The sequence below is a fragment of the Hesperophylax consimilis genome, chromosome 7, assembly GCF_061612785.1.
Source record: "Hesperophylax consimilis isolate HC1 chromosome 7, BYU_Hcon_1.0, whole genome shotgun sequence".
NCBI classification, from domain to species: Eukaryota; Metazoa; Arthropoda; class Insecta; order Trichoptera; family Limnephilidae; genus Hesperophylax; species Hesperophylax consimilis.
The window spans coordinates 25,273,482-25,296,886 of NC_142842.1; the positions used below are offsets into that span (position 1 = coordinate 25,273,482).

Consider the following 23,405-nt stretch of genomic DNA (forward strand, 5'->3'; position numbering starts at 1 on the left):
TATTTCTAAAAATGTATATATTATGAAAGTTTCCGTTATATTGCGCACATATACGTGGAATTAAGGATTTTTTTCTAATGTATGTTCTACGTGTGGGCAAATGAAATAAAATGGTTTGTCGTGTTGATCTTAACGGAATATATTTTTTTATTAAATTGGTAAACACTTGCAAGCCCAGACTACTATTCAGAATTTTAGATAATAACATTTGATCAAAAATTAAACGCAAAATATTAAGGTAGTTTATGTTAAATTTAAAGAATTCTGTCTAAGTTTAATTGATAATTTATGTGTTTAATTTTTTTTAATTCTTTCAATCCTTTCGATATGGGCTCCGTAGAAAGGAGTAAAGATCGGTATTTGTTCGAGAAAGAATTTCGATGTTTAATCAACTTAAGTCAAATAAAATTGAACGTTTTTGGGCAAAAAGACAGGCCCATAACGTTCTTCTAATATCTTTGCCCATAACTCATAACACAATACTGATTTATATATTCTGCGGTATTGACAGTATTGAGAATTACCCTTGCTTCCTACCCAGACTTGAAGGGATTGATATTATAAATAAGTCATTTTCCATGTTTCTCCTGTACATAGATAATCTAAGTCTGAGAATAGTGATACTTGGGTACAATGTGTTACCTATAAACTAATGCGTGTCCTGTATCATTCAAACACTAAACAAATAAAGACATTATTACTTCCAGGTGTTTAAATAAATACTTTCTTAAGGGAACCATGTTAAATTTTTTTATCTTCCGATGAAACCACATTGTCATAAAGAGTTCTTTGTATTACCTCACCAAATGTTCCATTTCATCAATCGATCAAATCATTAGATTATCGAAGCAAATAATAACCTACTTACATAACATTAATGTATGTGACGATTCATGCATCATAATAATTGCGATATTGATTTAATTGCTGCGTTTTTTTCAACTAATTTTCGTAAGATTTGATTTCAAATGAACGATTTTGAACGATTCGTTCGTGAAAGCTACGCGAGTTCGTGTTTAGCTCAAACCTTTTTAAACACATCAACATGGAGAAAAATGAATATTGATGATTCATAAAAAAAACTCTTCAAATTATTGTATTGGCATTCCTGTTAAAAAAAGAACTGCAGGCCAGTATTGGAACATGTGTTCGTGCACCTGCGTTTTTCTTAATAATATATAATGACGAAATGCGGAAACGTTAGGATTTTTACGAACACGTGTTCCGACATCGTGACGAAACATTTTACTAAAAGTTGATAAGGATACCTATCAATTCATTCGTTAATGGCCTACAATCTTGTTTTTAACCTGATTACAAATAATTTGAAGAGATTCTTAATAAATTAACAATATTTTTTTAAGTAAGTTTTTGAATTTGAATTTACCTTCTGTTTTCGATAGTGATTGATGCTTGAAACTTAGCCACTTTCCTATATCTTATCGAGTTTAAACTCGGCAGATAGATTCGTTGTCAATTTAGTAATTGTTTTTGGCTATTCTTTTCAGTTAGACTAACTTTTCAAAAAGCTGATGTATTGTCTATCATATGGTTTATAAAAAAAGTTAACATAATTACAATGTATATTTTATCTCATGGCAACAACAGTCTCGTTCAAAACCAGAATAATAATTAACGACATTGAAAAATCGAAATAGAAAAAGTCAATCAATTCTCATTTGCGTCATCGGATGTTTTTTTGTAATCAGCTGATTATCAACGCACGATCGTCAAACACACGGAATTAAATTAAAATGGCACAATGTCTGTGGGCATCATTGTCAACCAATCAATGAGTAGTATTGTCTATTATTGTCGATGCCGGGCTCATTGTCGATGGTCGATTTATTGTTACACGCCGGTGTGTGACGTCACGCCCTTTCAGTCGATGACAATTTTTTCGGATGTAGCTAATCACACGAAACAAGTGATCGCGATTGTGAGAACTTTGTTCAGAGTTCAATCTATAGGCAGATGCACTGAAACAGAAAATAAATTCAAATTTCGAATTAAAACAACTTTATACGTATTTTTATAACATTTCTCTAGGCATAACATGAATGCTCGAAGATTAGAACTAGGTTATTTTGACCAATCGATCACCTCGACGTTTGGACCAGAAACAGTTAAATAAATACAAAACGTTGCTTAAAATAGTTTTAGCCATGTTTGGTGACCAGATTTAAATAGCCAGTTACTTACCAAACTTCCTCTCCTCCATATACTTTGCCACACAACATACCACAAAAACTATGAATACTTACTTACCTTTGAACATGTGATGACGATTTATAGTTTGTTCTTCTGATAGTGATGTACAAAAATAGTGTTATTTTTATATTTTCAATCCTAATATTATCGATTTTATCTGATTCATATCTAAAATCACACATTCCGAAACGGTTCCAACCAGTGGCGGCCGGTGGTCAAAATATGTGGGGGTTCACCGGATTACAACATTAAGTCATAAAATAAATTAAATAAAGGTACATACCTATTTATAAAGAAGTTCTATTCTCTGTTCATTTTGTTTAGCAAAGACCTCTATCAATGCTTAACACTGATAGTGCGTTCAGTCTGTCCTGGCTCAACGTGTTAAAAGATTTTATTCTTTTTAACGTTGAGAAACATCTTTAGCTTTCAACTGAGGTCATTCCAAAGGTCACGAATGGTGCACAAAAGTTTTAGTAATTTCACAGTCTCGGGAAAGTTTTCTAATAAACAAGTACTATAAAAAAGTTGTAAAATTGATAAAGCGCCGTTAGCTTTTGAAAAATCGTCGCGGGCGTAAATTGCACAGAGTTTACCTTTTAGGTACTGAACTTTATTTAGGAAGTCATACGTTTTAAGCGTCACATTGAAATCATGTTCTGGGAAATTTGACCTGTATCGATTTTTATTAAATAGCTCATTATGGTGTTTACCTTAGGCACGGTAGCCTGAATCCAATTGCATTCTGATGTCAACTTTTCCTAAAACCTTTAAGCTCAAAACTTTTTGTAAATGTAAATGATAAGAATTATGTTTTTTGATTTTTTCAGAAAGGTGAGTTACATCAGTAACACCGCTGATTGTCCAAACTGAATCAACATCGTAAATTAAACACGTAAAACAAAATAAACTATTCAATTGATCACATGCACAGAGCTACAAGCTTTGTTATACATTGTTTTGTTAAATGATCGAATAAATTTCTTCGATCCAGATTTGCACTCTTATTTTATTATCAGTTCAGGTTTTAGGTGGACCGGCATTTTTTATTATCACTTTGTTTTCAAAACTCGACCTATTATTCTTAATGTATTCCATATTCAAACTCATTCTTAATTTATACGTTGAACAAACACAAAAGTAATCATAAATTAGTATAACATGCAATTGATATGCCTTATTAATAATTGATATACAAGATCGATATAACCTGCAATTAAACTTCAAAACTTTCTCAGAGTAAGAAAAGTTTTAAATTCAAGAGACAATGCCTGGCAACGGCGAGTACTGACTGAACTGATAATAAGTAATCTGACCATCACTCATCTCTTAATGACAAGTTTTATCCTGTATGCTTGTATCGAAGAAGCGTAACATTCGCTGAAAAATAGCAGATGGTAAATTGAAACAACGATATCGACAATAATATCAAACATACGCGTTTTAGTTTAACTTTCTACTGAATAAACCGTTCCTTCTGATGTGGTGGTAAAACTCCGAACGCCGTTCTTGATATGGTATTATTTGCAAAGAATAGTATGTAATGGTATGGACCCACGCTTTCGACTGTTCCACAGAATATGCGACAAAGCAGTTAAATTTTGGATCGCAATCGAAAACGAACTGCTACGAACATAGGCACAAGTCAAAGTCGGTCTGCAAGTTAAGCGCGCTTAATAAGTAGGTACCTTTTGAATGAGATATTATAACCGAACCGAGTTTCGTATTGTGATTAGCCATGTCGGAAATCTTGTTGGTTGTTGGTTGTTCGGCGCTCGGGAGCACATATTAGCTGGCCGCCACTGGTTCCAACTAGCTACAACGTCATTACAACGTCGTAGGCATTGATGGCTGGTTAGACGGCTGCCACCGACGTTAGCCGTTGTGACGTCAGCAACGCCATATTCACGAACAGACAACAACATTTAGTTTTGAATGGCACATTTTAAAACGCTACAAAATTTTTTTTCGTTAAAATATAAGTGCCTTCATTATCGCAATTGTTTTCCAATTAATTTTTTGGAGAATTAAAAAAAAAAACAGTAAAAATTTCATATTGGGGATACTACTCACTCCGGGAACTTAAGAGCAGATAACATTAAAAAATGAAAATCTGTTTAAAAAAACCTTAGTAATTGGCCTCATTTTTGTATATTATTCTACTCTCTTAATTGGAAACTTGTCTTTTTGGCTATAACATTAACATGTTATATAAAATATGAACTTTTACGACTTACATTCAATTTTGTAATAATTATTGGCAAATATGTGACTGAATTTGTCAAATCAAAGGGCTTCATCTTTTATCCCTCGATCTAATGGATGATTACTGATTTTTTTTTATTTTCGAGCAAAGCAATCAACACACCTTTGATTGTGAGTCATAGATTGTTTCTGTGTTTAAATTACAAACAGATTAAAAATACCGACAAAACCAATCGAACTCATGGGCAATGGGTGCAACGAATAGAGATAATTAGTATACTACAGTCAGCATAAAAAATATATGAACGTTGAAAAAAGATTAAGGTTTTCTTCAATTCTTATAGGTACACAAATAAATTATATTTGATCCCACAAAGCTTATGCCACAAGTAATATTTCATTCGTTATCTAACGTAACCTAACTGACAGCAAACCGTCAAAAATGTTGTTAATTTTCTCGAGCTTAACCTTCCTGAAAATATTGGAAGTAGTTACCTACCAGCCATGTTTCCCTGTCTCAAAATCAAGTCACAATCAATATTCAAGTATTCTTGAAGCCAATTGTTAATACCTATATTTCACGTAATAATATGTTTTGTTCCATGTACCTACTTCCACGCACACAGACGCACTTGATAATTAACGAACACATACGAATACCAATATATGTACATACCTCAGTCGACTATGAATGAAACATGTAGGTGTAACAGTTTACTTCCTGTGATCTGTGATCCATGTGAACAAGTCGACATGTGCTTGATTCAACGTGAGATACAATGCGTGAGCAGATCAGATCAAATGTAGTTCGTAAATTCAACAATGATCTAAAAAGCTCTTATCATTTCTATACTACCCAAATATAATTCCTTACAAATGATTCGATTTTTTTTACAAATAACTAAATCAACCACTTTTATAATTTTCAAAATTATCCTTGTAATAACGTAACAGATTTAAGCTTATTGAACTATGTTTGGGAGCTTTTTACATGGTGCCTCAAACTGACCGCAGTCTTAATTAAGTTCTGACTCAAATATTGATAATTTGTTCGAAGAAGTTTTTGCCGGTAATTATTTTACTTATTTAATTTTACTACTATTTAGGCATCACTGAAACAGGTACCTTACCCACAAACTCAAACTAATGTAAAGATTGACATACTTATCCCAACAGTCGGGGGATCGCTAGCTAAATCTTTTATCGGTTAACAAACCGAAATACATATATATATATATAAATGTAAATTCGATATAGATGCTATTACAAAATAATGTACCTGCGTACAATGCTCTTACAAACGATTTATTTTGTTGATACTGATCTAAACAACTGTGACGCAATAAATTTACATCTAGATAGGTACCTACTCACCTTACGGAATTGATGGGAAACGTGTAAATTAATGTCGAAATTCGGACAAAACATTCTACGGGAAAAAATCACTACAGATGAGAACGTTTGCTAATAAACAACCAATTGATTTAGAAACCTACTGATAAAATCAAAATCAACAGAAAGAAACACAGCATAATAATATATTTATGTTTGTAAATTTTGTAATGCTTAACACTTATCTACTACACGGAGAAAAATGAGTAAGTATTGCTAATTTATTAAGAATTTTTAAGTAAATTCGTAATATATCGGAAAATTTATTTATGCATCTACATTTGCCTTGATAATATAAAATGACGAAATACGAAAATATTGGGATTTTTATGAACACGTGTTCCGACAACGTGATAATAAATTCGTTTTTTTTACTAAAAGTTTATTAGGAAACCTACCAATTCATTCGATAAGGATCTGCAATCCCGTTTTTAACCAAATCACAAAGAACTGTGCAAACATGTGGTCATCTAATGCCCGCTGCATTCATTCCCCGGCGGGATTGTTGAGGTCCACATGGTGATGCAGACCTAGATGTCCCTCTCTGACCCACCCACCATACGAAAGAAGAACAACAAATTTTGAAAAGATTCTTAATAAATTAGCAATATTCGATAATAGTCATTTTTCTCCGTGTAAACTTGTCAATCTAGATACTGAATTTTTTCATCCAATCAATCCGCAATGTCATTACTTCATCCTTAGATAGGTAGGTACTTGCCTAAACAGAATTTGTTTGTGTAGTGTTTTTTTACCATTGATTCCAATCTTGCGTAGATATTCTGTATCAATTGCAGGTAAATAAAATATAGCTGCGATTTCGAAAACGCCTGTTTCTTTAATGCATTTTCTACGTGCCGCAAAAAAAGTGTTTAAGGCACATTAAGTAATAAACATAATTTGTTTTCTCCCGACGTCGCCATCGTTGTTAGAGTTGTTATTAAAATCGTTATTATTATTTAAGTTATTATTAAAAACTGTTTTTATTGCTAGGCCCGCGCTAAGTGAAGCGTGAAACGAGATTTTTTTCGTATTGGACTGAAATGTTGGACCATCTCTCGTGGGGCTATAAATTCAGCGGTGAACCAGTCATCAAGCATGTGAATAACTGATTGGAGAATATTAAATAATTTTTAAAAAATACCTCAAAATTACCGCACGAGCAACATATAACACGCTTTTTCTGAGCTGGTACATATATAAGTCATTTTGGATATTACCAGTAGCTGAGTTCGTTTGTATCAAATTGGTAGGTTTTCAACAAATATTCGACAAATAATATGGATTTATCACCTTCGACACGTGTGGCAACCGAATAATATGAAGATGTGTGAAGTCAACATAACGAAACGCTTCTATCCGCAGTCTCTGTTATAGTCCACTGCACAAATAATGACCAAAAATTTGACTGCCAAAAAAAGTGTGTCGCAGACTAGAAATAAGGACCAAAGCAAACACTGCACATATTTGAGTGAACCTTTTTGAAGAATGATACTTTTTGACGATGTGGTTATAAATTGGCAGCTCGTTTTGGTATCGAGATCCAGCACTACTGGTTAGGTTTATTTGGACGGAAAATTTCAATAACCGGTTGAGACTTGGTCAAACAATAGCAACACTTATTTATATTATAAAATATACATGTGGGTATATGTTTAGTGTACTTGTGTTAGTGATGTGTGGGCGAGATTTTCGTATTGAAGTATAAAAACATATCATTGATGATGTATTGGTGGATAGAAACATTGAAAATCAATCACTAATTAACAACTGATTCAAAGAATGATGAATAATGCAGGTTAATCTATTGTTGTCGATGAAAATCCCGTTGCAATGAGACATCTTTTTTGTAGAGAGAATGAACCTTACCTCAAAATAATCTTAATTTCTTAAAAACGTTAAAAAAATCACAAGCAAGAAATCACCGTATGATTCATGTTTATTCATGCATTCCAGGTAGCAAAAAAAACAAAAAATTATCGTCGAGGCTGTGACATTAATTCAGAGACTTAATAATAATAAGTTAGGGATGTCGAGTGACACAAAACAGTTCCCAATCGGATGACGATCTGTTATGATCGTCATTTCTGTTTTAATTAAGATAATCAGCCACTCAAGATGGATGCGGGTCCAAAAACACCAATACCCGGCTACTTGGGTAGCATATTTGTGACAAATTTTGAACGATCGGTAGGGGTGTGAGGAACGATGATCGATATAATCTTCATTAAAGAGATTCATAATATAAAAAATACTGTAATATCGGATGAGTTTAATAATTCAAATAATGATTACCATCTTAGGATGGATAAAACATTTTTCTAAAAAAAAAACGTAGTCAAACTTGTCGACCAAAAAGGTATAAAAAAGTTGCTTTTATCTACGTTTTATGAGATCATAATAAGTAGGTTGCTATTTATAATTTTTTTAAAAGAAACGATAACTCCGGAAGCTAGGTTGTAAAATTGGAAAGTTATATTACGCATGCGTATTGTGTATTTTATACTGGTCGACCGGTGAATATAAAACATTAATGACACTAAGGATGAGCGTAAACATAAAATTGGGTGATAATTATTATTCTTTCTCAATCGAAGCTAAATAATAATTTATAATGCCTAACAACCACTACAATAAATTAAGTACCTACCTAAATGAACTAATGTTATTAGGAAAATAGTAGTTATTTGGTGGTAGGTATAATCCGTCTTTTAAGATCAGTTAAAAACATACAATATTTATTTTTCAAACGTAGTTTTTTCAAAGCACAAAAAATGGATTCCTAATCCCCCTAAAAAGAAATCTCATTCTTATCCTCGCTAACTGCATCTTACGCAATAACGATTTTGAAAAATGCCTTTTTAAACAATAAACAAAGAGAGACAGGGAACATCATCTGCCCCAACTCGAGACATGATTAACCCTTTAAAAAAATACAAACAAAAAACTTCACCCTAGAAATTACAACAACAAAAAATCCACCAAATGATCTATCTAATGGCGAATGCATTTAAGTAAAGACTTCGCCATTATCGAGTAAAATGATTAATTTAACTTTGTATAGTTTGCTGATTTCATTGTACCATCTTTCTGTTAGTTGTTCGACCCTCTTGTTTTTCATTTTCGCTTTCGGCGTCTCCTCATTGTGTTCCACCGGTTCAGTATGAATTAGTTACGGGAAGGGGATTATACCCCGGGCCATAAATCCCGTGACGTGTCACACGAAATTATGGTTTATGTCCTAAAGAAGTCGCGAAATAGGCCGGAAAACCATTCATTATTATTAATGGGATAATATTATTTTCTTCCACCGTAGCACAAGACGCAGGTAGACCAGGGGGACTTGGATCGAAGTTTTGGGAGTTCGTTAATATCTATAATTTTATCTTACTTAACTGGACACGTAGGTACTTGAACTGGTTCATTCTGATAATACTACGATGTGTAAGTAAGCAGTGATCACGATGTTTCCGTGTATAATTGCGAAGCTTGTATTATAATTTCTCATGTGTACTTTTGTTGTTGTTTCAGGGAGGGATGTGATGCCGGCCGGCCCCAGGCGTCATGCCCAGCCCGGTGCTGCCAGGACAGGGTCAGGGACAGGGACAGGGACTAGGTCAGGGTCACGGCCAGGAGCAGGGTCAGCAGGGTCACACACTGGGTCCAGCGCAGGGACAGGCCGGGGGACCCGAGCCCACTAGCGCCCCCGGCGGCGCGCGTAAGAGAAAACGGAAGCGGGACGATCCACAAAACTCCTACGCCTACGAAGAAGAAGACATGAGTCCTGAGGAAGAGGCCGCCGCCTCGCCCCCGCGCGCGCTGCACCCTCCGCACGCACCGCACCCCGCGCTCGCCCCACACCCTGCGCACACCACCCATCCCGCCCACACGCCCCGCCACACGCCAGACAACTGCAGCCTGTCTTCGGACGTCGAGCAGTTTGATGGCAAGATCGTCTACAATCCAGATGGCTCCGCCTACATCATTGAGGAGTCCGAGCTTTCGGATGAGGAAGCGAGCCTGCCAAGGCTGCTGGGAGACGGGTGCATCGTGGATGGGCGGGGAGTTCCGGCGGACGTGCCGCGGGAGTTCCCGCAGATCGCCAGCGCCGTGTACGTGTCCCGCCAGCAGCTGTACGGCGCACTCTGCGCCATGGGTGCACCGCCCGCCCGCGTGCCCGAACCACCCGCCGTGCACACATACCGAGTATTCAGTTTTCGAGACAAGACGCGACCTGCCCAACTGCGCGACCACTATCGCGCTCGCGACTGCCTCAGTGTGCCCGTTAAACCAATCCTCATGTGTTTTGTGTGTAAACTGAGTTTCGGATATGCAAAATCGTTCATCGCGCACGCGCAGACTGATCATGGACTAACGCTGCTCGACAGTGAAAAAGACGTCCTCGCGCGCAAAAATTCATCAGCGATCATCCAGTGTGTGGGTAAGGAGAAGGAGCCCCTCGTGTCCTTCTTGGAACCATCGGGAGCAGCTTCACCTCCCTCCTCTTCTCACCCGCTGCAGGGGTCCGCTGACGTAACGGAAGTTCCTAATTCTTTAATGAATAAACAGACAGACTCTAACGCTAGTGATAGTAATAATGATAGTTTACTCGACAATGGTTCCTGTGAAAGACAAGATATGGACGGTGGAAGGAGTGTAAGCGGAGGCCCCAATAACGTCTGGGGAGATCCGCCGATGTCCCTTATCACGGTGCAGAATCCTCAAGCGATCAATGCCTCCGTCCAGTCGCGAGGAGGATCTCCAAACTCCCCAGGAACACCTGCTCCCTCTTCCCTTGCATCCCTCTCCTCCCTCCCAGCACCTCCAGCCTTCCTCTCGGGAACTACTATTGGCGTGTGTCCCGAACACTTGCAAGGGAGACCGTCCGCCGCAGACTGCCCCAAGTGCGAACTGATCCTCGCGTCCAGTAGGATGGGTGGACCGCTCGCCGGTATGCATAGTCGAAACTCCTGCAAGACTCTCAAGTGTCCCAAATGTAACTGGCATTACAAATATCAGGAAACGCTTGAAATCCACATGAAAGAAAAACACCCCGAGGCTGAAACGAGCTGTATTTACTGCATCGCGGGGCAGCCTCATCCACGACTTGCTCGGGGAGAAACATACACTTGCGGATACAAACCTTACCGCTGCGAAGTATGCAACTATTCTACAACAACCAAAGGAAATCTTAGCATTCATATGCAGTCAGATAAGCATTTGAATAATATGCAAGAACTACAAAATGGTGGTGGAGGCGGAGGTGGTGGGGGTGGTGAACCTCTCGCTCCTCAACCTCCTCCCCATACACCTCCTGGTCCACACAAACCCCCGCCTCCACCACACCACTCTCCAGTCACCTCACATAAGCCGAAGCCCACCTTCCGCTGTGATGTGTGTAATTATGAAACGAATGTGGCGCGAAACTTGCGAATCCACATGACATCTGAGAAACATACGCACAACATGCTGGTTCTGCAACAGAATGTTAAACATATGCAGACACTGTCTGCTCTACAACACCAACATCAGCATGGTCAGCAGCAACTCGAAGGTCTCCTTCATTTCCATCCCGGACTTCTGCCAGCAGACAAACCTTTACCTAATGCTGAAGCTGCTTTGGCCGATATGGCTTACAATCAAGCACTTATGATTCAACTTATGACAGGAGGTCCCCTACCTGGCCATGGCCCTCCAGACCTTGCGCCACATTTGGATCTTGGTCTCAATCCTGACACGATGGAACCTCCACCTGAACCTGCAGATCCTGATCCGGATCGAATTTATTCCTGCTGCGTATGCAACTGCTTCTCCACAGACTCTTTGGAAGCTTTGGCCCAACATCTTGCCCAGGACAGGACAAAGGTGCGTGAGCAAGAAATCCTCGCTCTTGTTGCCGGTCACTACGTGTGCAAACTTTGTACTTACAAGACCAACCTGAAAGCTAACTTCCAATTACATTGCAAGACCGATAAGCATCTCCAACGCTTACAGCACGTGAACCACGTCAAAGAAGGTGGACCCCGGAACGAATGGAAGCTCAAATATGCTTCCGCTGCCGGAGGAGTTCAAGTGAGATGCAACGCGTGTGACTACTACACCAATTCAGCGCACAAGTTGCAACTACACGCCGCGGGCTCTCGCCACGAGGCGGGCGCTTTGTTGCTCAGGTTATTGCGCTCTGCGCCCCCAGGCACGCGAGCACGTTGCGCGCTATGTGGATTCGTGGCACGAGCCCGCCTGCCCCTCCTGCAGCACGCTCGTTCTCTCAACCATCTTCAAATGGAGCAGATCCATCAACTTCAGCGCCGCTCCGAGGGCAAGGACATGCCAGCCGACATCGGGGAAGTCTTCCAACTGATGCCGAACCCCGACCAGTCCTTTGGAGAATCTGAAACAGGTCAGTTAATATGATACCTTTATTATTAGGTAGGTATATACAATTTGTGGTCACCTGTTTCGTTCCTAATATTTAAAGGATGCAAAAAGTATATAAACTTAATTTGGTTGGCAGAGATACCGTATGCGTATGTTTGAAATTCAATGAGAAACCAGTTTATAGCGCTTTACCTTACTTCCTTAATATTAAACTAAAGCACTTTTCCACCCTCGGCTACCATATGGTACTTCCACCCAAAACAAAACAATTATGTGCCCACAAGGCTCGGAGCTTGTTCCTTTCAAATTTGATAGTTCATGTAGGTACCTACTTTTCGCCGCATCATAATTATGAAACAAAAATGAACTAAATTTACGACAGACAAAAAAAGCTCATGAATTCTGATCGACGGTGTAAGCTTTTTTGAGTGATGAAATAAAAAGCCATCTGTTGTCGTGTAAAAAAATTTTAATCAGTTAATTTAGTTTTTAACATTCAACACGTAAATGGAGCGGTTAAAATGATGTTACCTAACCTTTCAAATAATGATGATGATGATCAAAAAATATGGTTTAGGAACTATTGTTCAACGTCTGGTATTGTACCAAACTTTCTCCCAGCTATAGTCAGTCTATGTTATTGATGTCGTAGATAGGTAGGCACGTACAATCTTTGTTTTTGTTATTGTTTCGTGTTTTCACCACAAGTTATTAAAATCCATTTCTTTTGGAATCAACCTTTTGAAATGCTTTTTTTTCTCCAATGTCGACAAAATTGATTTGCCTAAATAATGTTTACCGTCTTTATAATGATCGTTATGACATAGTATACTTCAATTGGTGTTGTAAATCAAATGGCACGTGGACAATTACCATTGGCAAATATTCGATAGCTGTTTTTTAGCAATGAAAAAAAAAGGGTGTCGCACATTTTTAAAGTGACTGATTTAAAAATTTATGAAACTCCTGGCAAAGGAATGTATTAAAACTCAAAGTTCACGTGAACATGTCTTCTGTGAACTAAGTCACATATTCCTTCAAAATGCGTTTCTTTTATATTTAGGTAACGATAGCAACAAAATCATGGATGCCAATCTACTTCAGAATTTATTGTGTCACATTTTAAACAACGTTACGTATTATTTGCCACTACAATAACTACGCTCCAACGATAGATAAAAAATATATATTAATAAATCTAACCAGACCGTCTGCTTTTGAGGACTTTGCACTCAATCAAAGATTTGTCTGGCAGATCGTAATAAGATTCATATTAAATTGACCTCTATCGCCATCACTCTCGTAGGAAATCAGAGTCTTTTTTCAATTAACACAGCACCAAAATAATTCAAAGGTACACCACGTACAGATCTGACAAAATAGAATATCGAAATATTTTTTTTCTAAATCGACCAATTTAACATTTTTCAATTTGATAAAAAAAATTGCAATATATTTTGGCGGCAATGATAAATACTATGGATATCAGACGTGCATCTATAGTTAAACCATAGATAAGTACCTAATTATAATAAAATTGGCACTGGGTAGGTAACGGAAGCAACATATAAATCTACGTAGGCGGGTACCAACCTACCTACAAGATATTCTATCAAAATAACTGATTCATTCTAATTATTTTCAATTCGTTCCTTCCACACCGACGTGTTCCGAAGTTCTTTATTTGAAATTCCATATAAAATATACATTACTACCTAATAACCGCTTTTTTACAGAACACGAGTTGTTCAAACACACAATTTAAAAGTATATACCTAGGTCTACTAAAAAAAGTATGATTTTTAATGTCGCTCTTTACACAAAATCATTAAAAGACTTGTCATTAAAAATGTTTGAAATCTGCGAAAAGTTGTTGAATATTGTTGATGCTTCATCTAATTAGTGATAAAGTTTGGCTCGCACTCACGGACACATAGCCATTTCAACAAACGTCTCAATATTGCAAATAATAATTATTTCCAATTAAATTCAAACTCAAGCGTCTAATACAGGTTTTTAATAACGCGCCTTTTGCGTCGCTCGCCCACCATTGGCCGGCCGCGGTCCCGCCCCCCGGCGTGTGAGCGAGACGCCGCCGTACGGGGGAATGAGCCGCCCTACATTAACAAGGACAATGTACTGGAAATCTGCATATCGGAAAGAGACAACATATCGTAGTGGGGGAGACATTGGCCGGTGACACGTTGGAGGATATATTTTATGACCTTTTTTATTCATTTATCGAATTGCGTGATTTTAAATTTTAATTAGATTTAATAACCAAATGAAATGTTGAGCCATTATTTAGAAAACATAAGTATATCTACTGCATACAAATACAATAATAAAATAGTTACGCTTAATGAATATAGTTAGAGTTGGTAGGTACCTAGGTACCTACAAATTGAAAGTTAGGTAGGTAAGATACCTACAAATGTTATTTCTTTTATTGTTCAAAATATTAAAAAATTGGAGCATTATTCGTCATTTCGCAAAAAAAATCACCTGCGGCGCTTAGTTCTAGAATGCTTTCCTATAACTATATGATACTTACAAAGGTACTTTTTTTAAATGTATGCGTTTCATAAAAGCATTTACTTTTGCTGCCTATCTACACATCTACAATATCTAACATTGAATATGTGACAATTAAGACAACACAAAAATATATATTTATCTGCATAGGTACCTACCTACTGGTTGTTGTTACATCTAACAGGTACCTACACCATTCCTATTAAACTACCTATACACCTACATCATTAAGATTTATAAAAATATGTATTTTAGATTAAAATTCTCAGAGTGCCAATTTTTTCAGAATCTTTTGAAAGCTGTTCTTATACCTTGATTTTTTTGAATATTCGGTGAAAATAGATAGGTACTTATAAATAATACCTACTCTTTAAAATCACTGCGCATCACTAGTCAACTCACCCTAATTTATATCAAAGAAGATTGCTATATTTAGGTAGGTACGCCATCTACCTAAGTAGTGTGTGTTAGGCGTGGTACAGGGTGGTCAAATTTAAAAAGCATTTTATGAATAATGAATCTTAGAGCCGGTTCTTCAAATGAGTTGGTAGGTAGTTACCTAACAACTTCTTCTCTACATTTTATTCTCCTGGCGCCCTCTCTTTCTTTCTATTCAAATGTATCCCTCTTTTACCCACAGGTATGTGTAGTGTACCTAGCTCCATGACATTGTTCTTAAGACCAATACTGGACAGTAGTTGAAAGATTCCCAATCTTTTTCTAATAATATTGATGAATTGAATTTTTGACAAAAGTGCAAAATATCAAAATGATGAAATATTGAGGGTAAAGTATTTAAGAAAGCTTAATATATTTTTATATTTTTATATTGAATATAAGAACTAACATGTTAGGTACCTACCTACTTAATCAACGTTCGACTTAACATCGACGTGATGATTAAATTCGTCAACCTTTCCCACTAATGAGAATTTTCGTTATCGTCGTTAGAACAACAAAACATATTTAACTCATATTTATAAAAATCTACCGAAAATCGGTTAATTTTTCTCGCGGCCCCCTTTGATTCCACTTCAGAATCAAAGTGGATTAAAGAGATTTATAAAAAATTAAAAGAAAATTTTTAAACTAAATAATCAGTTTCTAATTCTGACTCGAATCTTTTGTTGGCACCTCTGGCTGTTCTATCGATGTAGATGTGCAACCAATTGATTAGGAATGTCCTTAAAATAATACTATTGTACCAGAAATGCATTATTTTAAATACATATTTGATTCCTATACCTAAATATACACCGATAAAACACCGAAGGCCGAAAAGTTAATATTTAAAACAATAGGTACTACAAATAAATTAATTTGATACCTAGGAGTAGGTACTGAGGTGGGAAGGTACTTACTTCACTTCGTTTTAATAAAAAAAAATGTTGAAATAGATTTTAAAAATACTACTTTAATTTTATTCAAAAACCTTTTTTCACCTGTTGAAACAAATATTATTTTTAAATTAAAATAATGTTTAAAAATATTTTAAACGCCTGGAGGGCTTATACACATTACGTAGTAGATACCTACATCTTGTCTGATAAATTACAATGAGAAATTATAACAAAAATGAACAAGATTTAACAACACACAGGAAACACATAATATAACATTGAAATGGGTAATCTGCCAATTAATAGCTATAAAATTAACGTTAATATTAATAAAAATAAAAATGTATAAAATTGTTGTTGACAATAATTTATGAACATTATTTTAAATTTTTCTTCATTCATATATATACTTGTTTCATTCATTGTTTTCATATATGTATTATGTACATGCCACGTTTTTGTACAAAAGTGTTTACATGATTTTAGACTACCAGACAAGGAACATCCCCGCAATAGGTTTATGGGTTTACACCGCTTAAATATTATGACCAAGTCTGTGTTCCAATCGTTATATTGGGTAATGCCAACCGTAGTTGAGATTTAGGTACCTACTTTCCTACGTATTTGTTTAGGTAGGTAGGTACCCACGTGTAGATTAATTAAATGGAATTCTAACATGAATTAACTGTTTCAATATTAGAAAATTTTGATAATGTTTTTAAAATAGTCATATTTATTAGGTAGGTAAAGTAATTTTAAATTAGAAACAGGAGAACACCAATCATCCGCTCGCATAAAACTTTGACAATCTTTGAAGCAGTTCCCAAAAATAATGGAATCTGAAATCTCCCTTTTGTACGGTCCGATGTATTGAATATTGAATGTAACATTTTGCTCTTTGTTTGACTTAGTTACCTACTTACTTCCATTCGGGACAAAAATTGGGACCTCATTGTAACAGTTTGTCTTGACTGACGTTTCACTTCACAAACACTATTTTTTTGTTTATTTAAAGAATAACATTCTAAATAGCAAATGGCGGCATACATGATCGATAAAATCAGAGAAAAAATGTACCAGGTATCTACGTGATATTATAGTATCTTGATTTGAATTGTGAATAACCCATTTTTTGTTGCAAACCGATATTTTAACCGTTAAAAACTGATTAGATGATCAAATATCGTTACGTTCTTGCCTACCTATGTGACTTCATTATTAGATATGCAAGAACTTAATACACACTCGAGTCAATTCAAATAAATAAATAGGTGCCTATCAGTGGCATGCAAAGTCAGTTTTCTTTCCTATCGAACCGTTTGTTTTGTTCCGTAAATCGACAAATATAAAAAAAAATCCTCTACCTCTATCGCTTACGTCTGTGATGCTTTATTTACGTTACTTTAATTTTTGACTGGAACTTTCAATAGTGTCTGTGCAACAAGGATTGCGTTTGTTTACTGTTATTCCACACAGCAAATAAGTACGTAGATACTTGTTAATAAAAATGTGAATCAATGAATTAACTCATCACTCAGTAAATTTAAAAAAAAGAGAGAAAAAAGAGAAACCTAATATAATATCCTTATTCTACCCTACCCTACTTAAAATATCCTTATCGCACCGATAAAGAGTTAAGTTATGAGAACTGACAATAATTTGTCGACAAGATATAATTTACTTCAGTTCGTTTAGAAAGCTTCAACCGTCAATACCCGAGTAAAACACGTGGTGAATTATCATTGTAAGCCCCATGCGGTTCGCATTTTCCTTATTTGGATCACATACGGCCAAATTTTGGTACTTTTTCGCTTAGAACAACAAGATCTCTTTGTACCTGGATTTATTATTTGTATTCTTTTTGTAAAGATTCCTTCGCACGATGTTTGGTCAAACGGTAAGTACCCACCTATGCGCATCTTTCTCTGCGCTTTGTTTTTTCATGAATGCATCTCGGTTTCTCTTCGAATTTCCTACAATGAGCGCCAAAATATAATGCGGGATGAAGAAGAATCGAAAAAATAATTTATTTTTCGAATGTATTATTATTTTAGATGCATTTTGTAAAGGAACGTGTTTTGTTGGCGTCGTGCGTTTCACGCATTTAGATTCATCGTACTTTTTGTTGTGATATTTTTCATTCATTCCCATTTATTCGAATGGAACCCAGTATATCTAACTGACTTCGTACATTTTCTGTAAAACTTTTTTATAGATTAAAAATATTTTTTATTTCTCATTCTTATATCTGCGACCGTTTCACTAATAAATGTTTGTTTTATTTGTTACAGATAACAAAGAGCCAATTGACCAGAAACCAGAGCTTAGCCAGGAGCAGCAGATGCTGAAGTTCTTGGAGCAACAACAGCACCTCCACCAACAAATGCAGCACCAAATGCACCAACAGCAAGCAATGCAGCAGATGCAGCAGCAACAACAGCAGCAACAGCAGCAAAGTCAGCAACAGGAGGAGAACAATGCGGAACAACATACTTGTCCATTCTGCAATTTCAACAGTGATTCCGAACTCCGGCTCCAAGCCCACATAGTGGCTCAACATGGAGCTCCTACTCCGACACCACCAGCATTCTTGTGCCCACTGTGTCAAGATGGGTTCAGAGACCGCCCAGCTCTCGAGAGGCACGTCATGCAGATCCATTCAGTCAACTCAGAGGGCCTGCAGCGACTTCTTATGCTTGTAGACCAAAGCCATTGGCTCAACAGCGCCAGGCTCGTCAGCCCAGATTCCGTCGCTAGCAGCAAAGACTCCGGACCAAAAAACGATTCGGCTAATCTCGAAGAAGATAGGGAGATCATGTCTCCCCAAAGTGAAGAAAATTCTGAGTATGAAACTGAGCGCTGTACCACCTGCCTTAAGAATTTCAGAAACATAGACGAGCTCTGCATTCACCAGAATGAAACTGGCCATCTCGAGCTGAAGCAGACGCCTCAAGGGCCCGGTTATCTGTGCTGGAAAAAGGGGTGCAATCAATATTTCAATAATGCTCAAGCATTGCAAATGCATTTCAAAGAAATTCACGCCAAAAACTCGATCTCAAATATGTCAGTATCCGAAAAACATGTCTACAAATACAGATGTAATCAATGCAGTCTTGCATTCAAAACAATGGAGAAATTACAACTACATTCTCAGTATCATATGATTCGTGACGCTACCAAGTGCGTACTGTGTGGTCGCAGCTTCCGGTCTATATCAGCCCTTCACAAGCATGTCGAGACTTCTCACTCAGAATTAACTGATGAAGAGATCGCGGCCTTCAAGCAGAGTCTCATGAATAATCCCCTCCTTTTGGCTGGACTTCAGGGTCAGGTGCTCGATAGTTCCACCAACGACTTACTCAAGAAGGAGTCACTCAAGCTCACCGAGGAAGAGCTCATGGAACTCGAAGAAAACAAAGATCTGAATAACATAAGTAACGAAGATGGAAATCAGGTCGACGGAGAAAACTCTGACGATTCCATTGTATACAAAGATCAACAGTTCTTAGAGGATTATCTTAATTCTCAAGCTATGGCTGAAGATTCTTATAATGATCCAAATAGAAAATATAAATGTCACCGATGCAAGGTCGCTTTCACGAGGCAATCTTATTTGACATCTCATAATAAAACACTCCTACATAGAAAGGGTGAAAAACTAACCTATCCCATGGAAAAGTATCTCGATCCAAATAGACCATTCAAATGTGACGTTTGCAAAGAGTCTTTTACTCAGAAAAATATTCTACTTGTTCATTACAACAGCGTGAGTCATTTGCACAAATTGAAGCGGGCAATGCAAGAACAGCAGAATAATAACAATGTGCCTCCGAGCTCTCCCGGGGTGGGAGGAACGGGTCTCAACACCTCCAACCTCGCCCTCACTCCCAAGAGCACTTCTAGTGAGGAGGATGATAAAAAGCGCTACAAGTGTAATATCTGCAAGGTCGCATACACTCAGGGAAGCACTCTGGATATACACATGAGATCTGTGTTGCATCAAACCCGCGCTAGCAAGCTGCAAGATCTCGCGATTAGCGGCCAAATAGATCTTTCCAAACCGCTCATTGAACAACCCGACGCCCCTAAACAAGACCCGGCAAAAATCTTTCAAGACATGTTGTCGCCAAAAAATACATCCCCTTCGTCTAGCAGCAGCGGAGGGGCGCGCGGGGGGTCCCCGGCGGGGCCCGGGCCCCCCTCCCCCGGGGCGCAAGGCGTGGCCTGTAACAGATGCCACGCGCTATTCCCGACACAGGATCAGTTGAGTGCGCACCAGGCGCTGTACTGTCTGCTAGGGCCGGCAACCGCAGCATTGGCCGCAGCAGGATTAGCGCACCTAGAGCAACAAGACACGGCCGACGACATGGTCGCCAAGACTAACAACCCGCCTAAGAAGACGGACTCGCAGATTTACAAGCATCTGCTGGAGAGCTTCGGCTTCGACCTCGTCATGCAATACAACGAAAATCATCAACGCCGCCAGCTCAAACTCCAGCGGGAGAACGAGGAGAAAGAAAACATGCGAGCTCCCTCCCCGCCCGCACCTCCCGCCCCACCAGAGCCTGTCATTCCGCTGGAAGAGGAGAAGCCGCAGCTAGAGCTGCCCGAAGTGGCCAAGTCCACTTGCCAGCACTGCAACAAGGAGTTCTCCAGCGTGTGGGTGCTCAAGACGCATTGCGAAGAAGTGCATAAAGATAAAGTGCCGTTAGAGTTTCTAGAACAGTTCGCGGAGCAGTTCAAAAGTGAATACGAAAAGAAAACAGTGGTAGTGACAGCCGCGACGTCCTCCACCGTGACATCCAGTCCCCGCGTGACCTCTCCCAGCGGCGGGGAGGTGACCGCCACGGCCGCCATCCCCACCCCCGCCGTGCAGCAGTCCTTACCGCAACAGCAGCAGCAGCAACAACCGCAGGCTCCCCCGCCCGCGCCCACCCCTACCCCGCAGGAGACTCGCGAGGAAGAGCGGGCTGCCGAGGGAGCCATGCAGCTGGCACAGCACATGAGCGAGGTGCAGGCCGCCCTGGGGGTGATGCAACTCCAGCAGCAATTAGGCCAGCTGCACCCCATGGTGGCGCAGATGCTCTCCATGGGACTGCCCCTGGGTCTTAACATGAGCGCCCTGGCTGCCCTGAACCTGCAGCCCCCGCTGGTGCCTATGATGATGCCTCCACCGCCCTTTGACCAGATGTCCATGAACCAACAGTACTCCCCGCAAGACGGCCCCCAGGCCGCGATGCTCAAGCAGCAGCACGCCATGATGCAGCATCAACAAGTGGTAAGTTAACTCGAACGGACCATCTTTTCTCTAACTTCATACATCGCAATCTGTAAACATCTTTCCCGTTGTCATAAAACATAAAACGCCATTTCACCTCAATACTAACACACTCATATCATAAGTCAATGTCTATTACTTACAGAAAAAATATTTATAAAATTCATTCAATTAATTCACAAATTATATTTTGACTTCATGTCTGCAATGCCTGCCTGATTACCTTATTTTTTAAACTTTTATATTGCAACAATCCTTTACATTATCTGAATACAATCACATAAATAATAGTATAATCTCTCTAAACCTTTAAAATCTTATTTACGATGAAATTTCAAAATAAACTAGCATTCCTTCCTACCAGCAATTAAATGCACATAATTTAATGAATCATTGTTATTAACCTTAATAAAACTTACGATAATAATTAATTTCTTCGAACTTTGCTATTGGTAAATTATTTATATTAGGTTGTGAATAAATATTTAAAAAAAATATCATTAATATTTACGATAAATCATAAAATAGTTCGGATATTCCTAACTGTTACCTACACGATTTGCAGAAAATAATTATAAGTAACAAATCATTATCATAAGTTAATTATGTAGGTACCTACGTCGTTGCTGATCTGAGTTCAAATCCTTGTGACGTGATTTTTTTCAAAGCCATTGCTCGAAATTAAAGCGACTAACGATTTTAGTAAACGTAGAACAGTAATTACGTGGACCTATAATTTGGCTAAATTATAAACATGAAAGTCGTTCTTTGATCCCACACATTTGCATAAGTCCATATCGTTTCGTCCAATTATTGTAATAATAATGTAAGCAACCCATTTTTTCCTGCATACCTCAGATTAATTCGAAAGATTCGGAAAACCATTAAGAAGGGCCGGTAATTTATACATTCTGTGATTTATGGAAGTCGGAATGTCGTGCATCGCTCTTTATGAATTTCCCTTTGATTGAATGTGAACACGTATTATTTCCTTTTTTCAACTTTGATATCTACAAATTACTCGTTCATTATTTTCATACATCAAAATATAATCGTTTATACAAGCTTATCACATAAATTACAATAACATGAAGGCTATTAATGCTTGAGTGATTTTAATTTCGTTCTTGTATACGAACGCAAAATTTTAAGCAATATGGATTTTAAAAGAACTGTAGTACAGGGAAGTTTAGTTTTTTGCAGCTGTCGCGATTTTTGACAAATATGGTTTGTCTGACAAATTCCTCAGTATTAATCTCTAATTACGTCACATTAACCGTCATTTTTCTGAGTTTGGGGTCCGGTCCAACATCCCCCCAGTTTCGCAAATGCCGATACGTTGCAACGCAATTTGCTACATTAATTATTATCATGCTCTGCAATTCTATTTGCCCGCACAGTTACCCTAAATTCTAAGCGACCCTAAATTTTTACCTGGACAATATCAAAGCACAATGATCTACCTACCCTTCTATCTTCTATGTGTGAGTCGGAGTCGTCCTTTGAAGGCTCATAATACACTAAGCGATTTTTTGTATGCAACCAGTTTGTCAAGAAGATAATTTTATAGCATCTTGCAGGCCTTGTTGTTTCCATACATCTCTTAAGCTACGCGCACTTTTTTAGTAGACAACATTTTGCATTTACTTTTTAACACTAACACATTAATTTTAATTAATTTAACCAAACTATAACACTATGTGTATCGCAACTTATGTTTGTTTTCTTGCTTTTCCGGGCTGATGTTACCTATTTCAATAGTTAATTCCACATTTCGTGAAATTTCTCAAACTAACTCAACTCAACTCAAACCTGCGTTACGAGTGCAAAACAACATTACACATTGTTAATATTACTTGAAATAATATCAGGCATTCTACTAAAATATTAGCATGTGTCCATGCTGTTGTCGATATATTGGCAAGGTTCATCACCTATGTTCAGGAGATCGAGCCACTTAATCGAGATCGAGCATTCCATAAAATCGATCTTTTCAATTTGGGATTTGGGAATGCCAGGTGAAGATCCACACTCTGGAGCCTCCACCGGATTGCATTGTTCATTCC

The 23,405-nt window shown here is 37.8% G+C and overlaps 1 protein-coding gene across 2 annotated transcripts in view; it reads left to right on the top strand.

Moving 5' to 3' along the window:
- The window catches only part of zfh2 (Zn finger homeodomain 2), a 226,414-nt gene that overhangs the window by 76,627 nt on the left and 126,382 nt on the right, over nt 1-23,405 (top strand). For both annotated transcript variants that reach the window (XM_089633336.1, XM_089633337.1), the window contains exons 2-3: nt 9,340-12,208; nt 18,353-21,339. In XM_089633336.1, coding sequence (XP_089489462.1) covers nt 9,373-12,208; nt 18,353-21,339 — 5,823 coding nt within the window. In that variant the 5' untranslated portion in view covers nt 9,340-9,372. The remainder of the gene's footprint in view (nt 1-9,339; nt 12,209-18,352; nt 21,340-23,405) is intronic.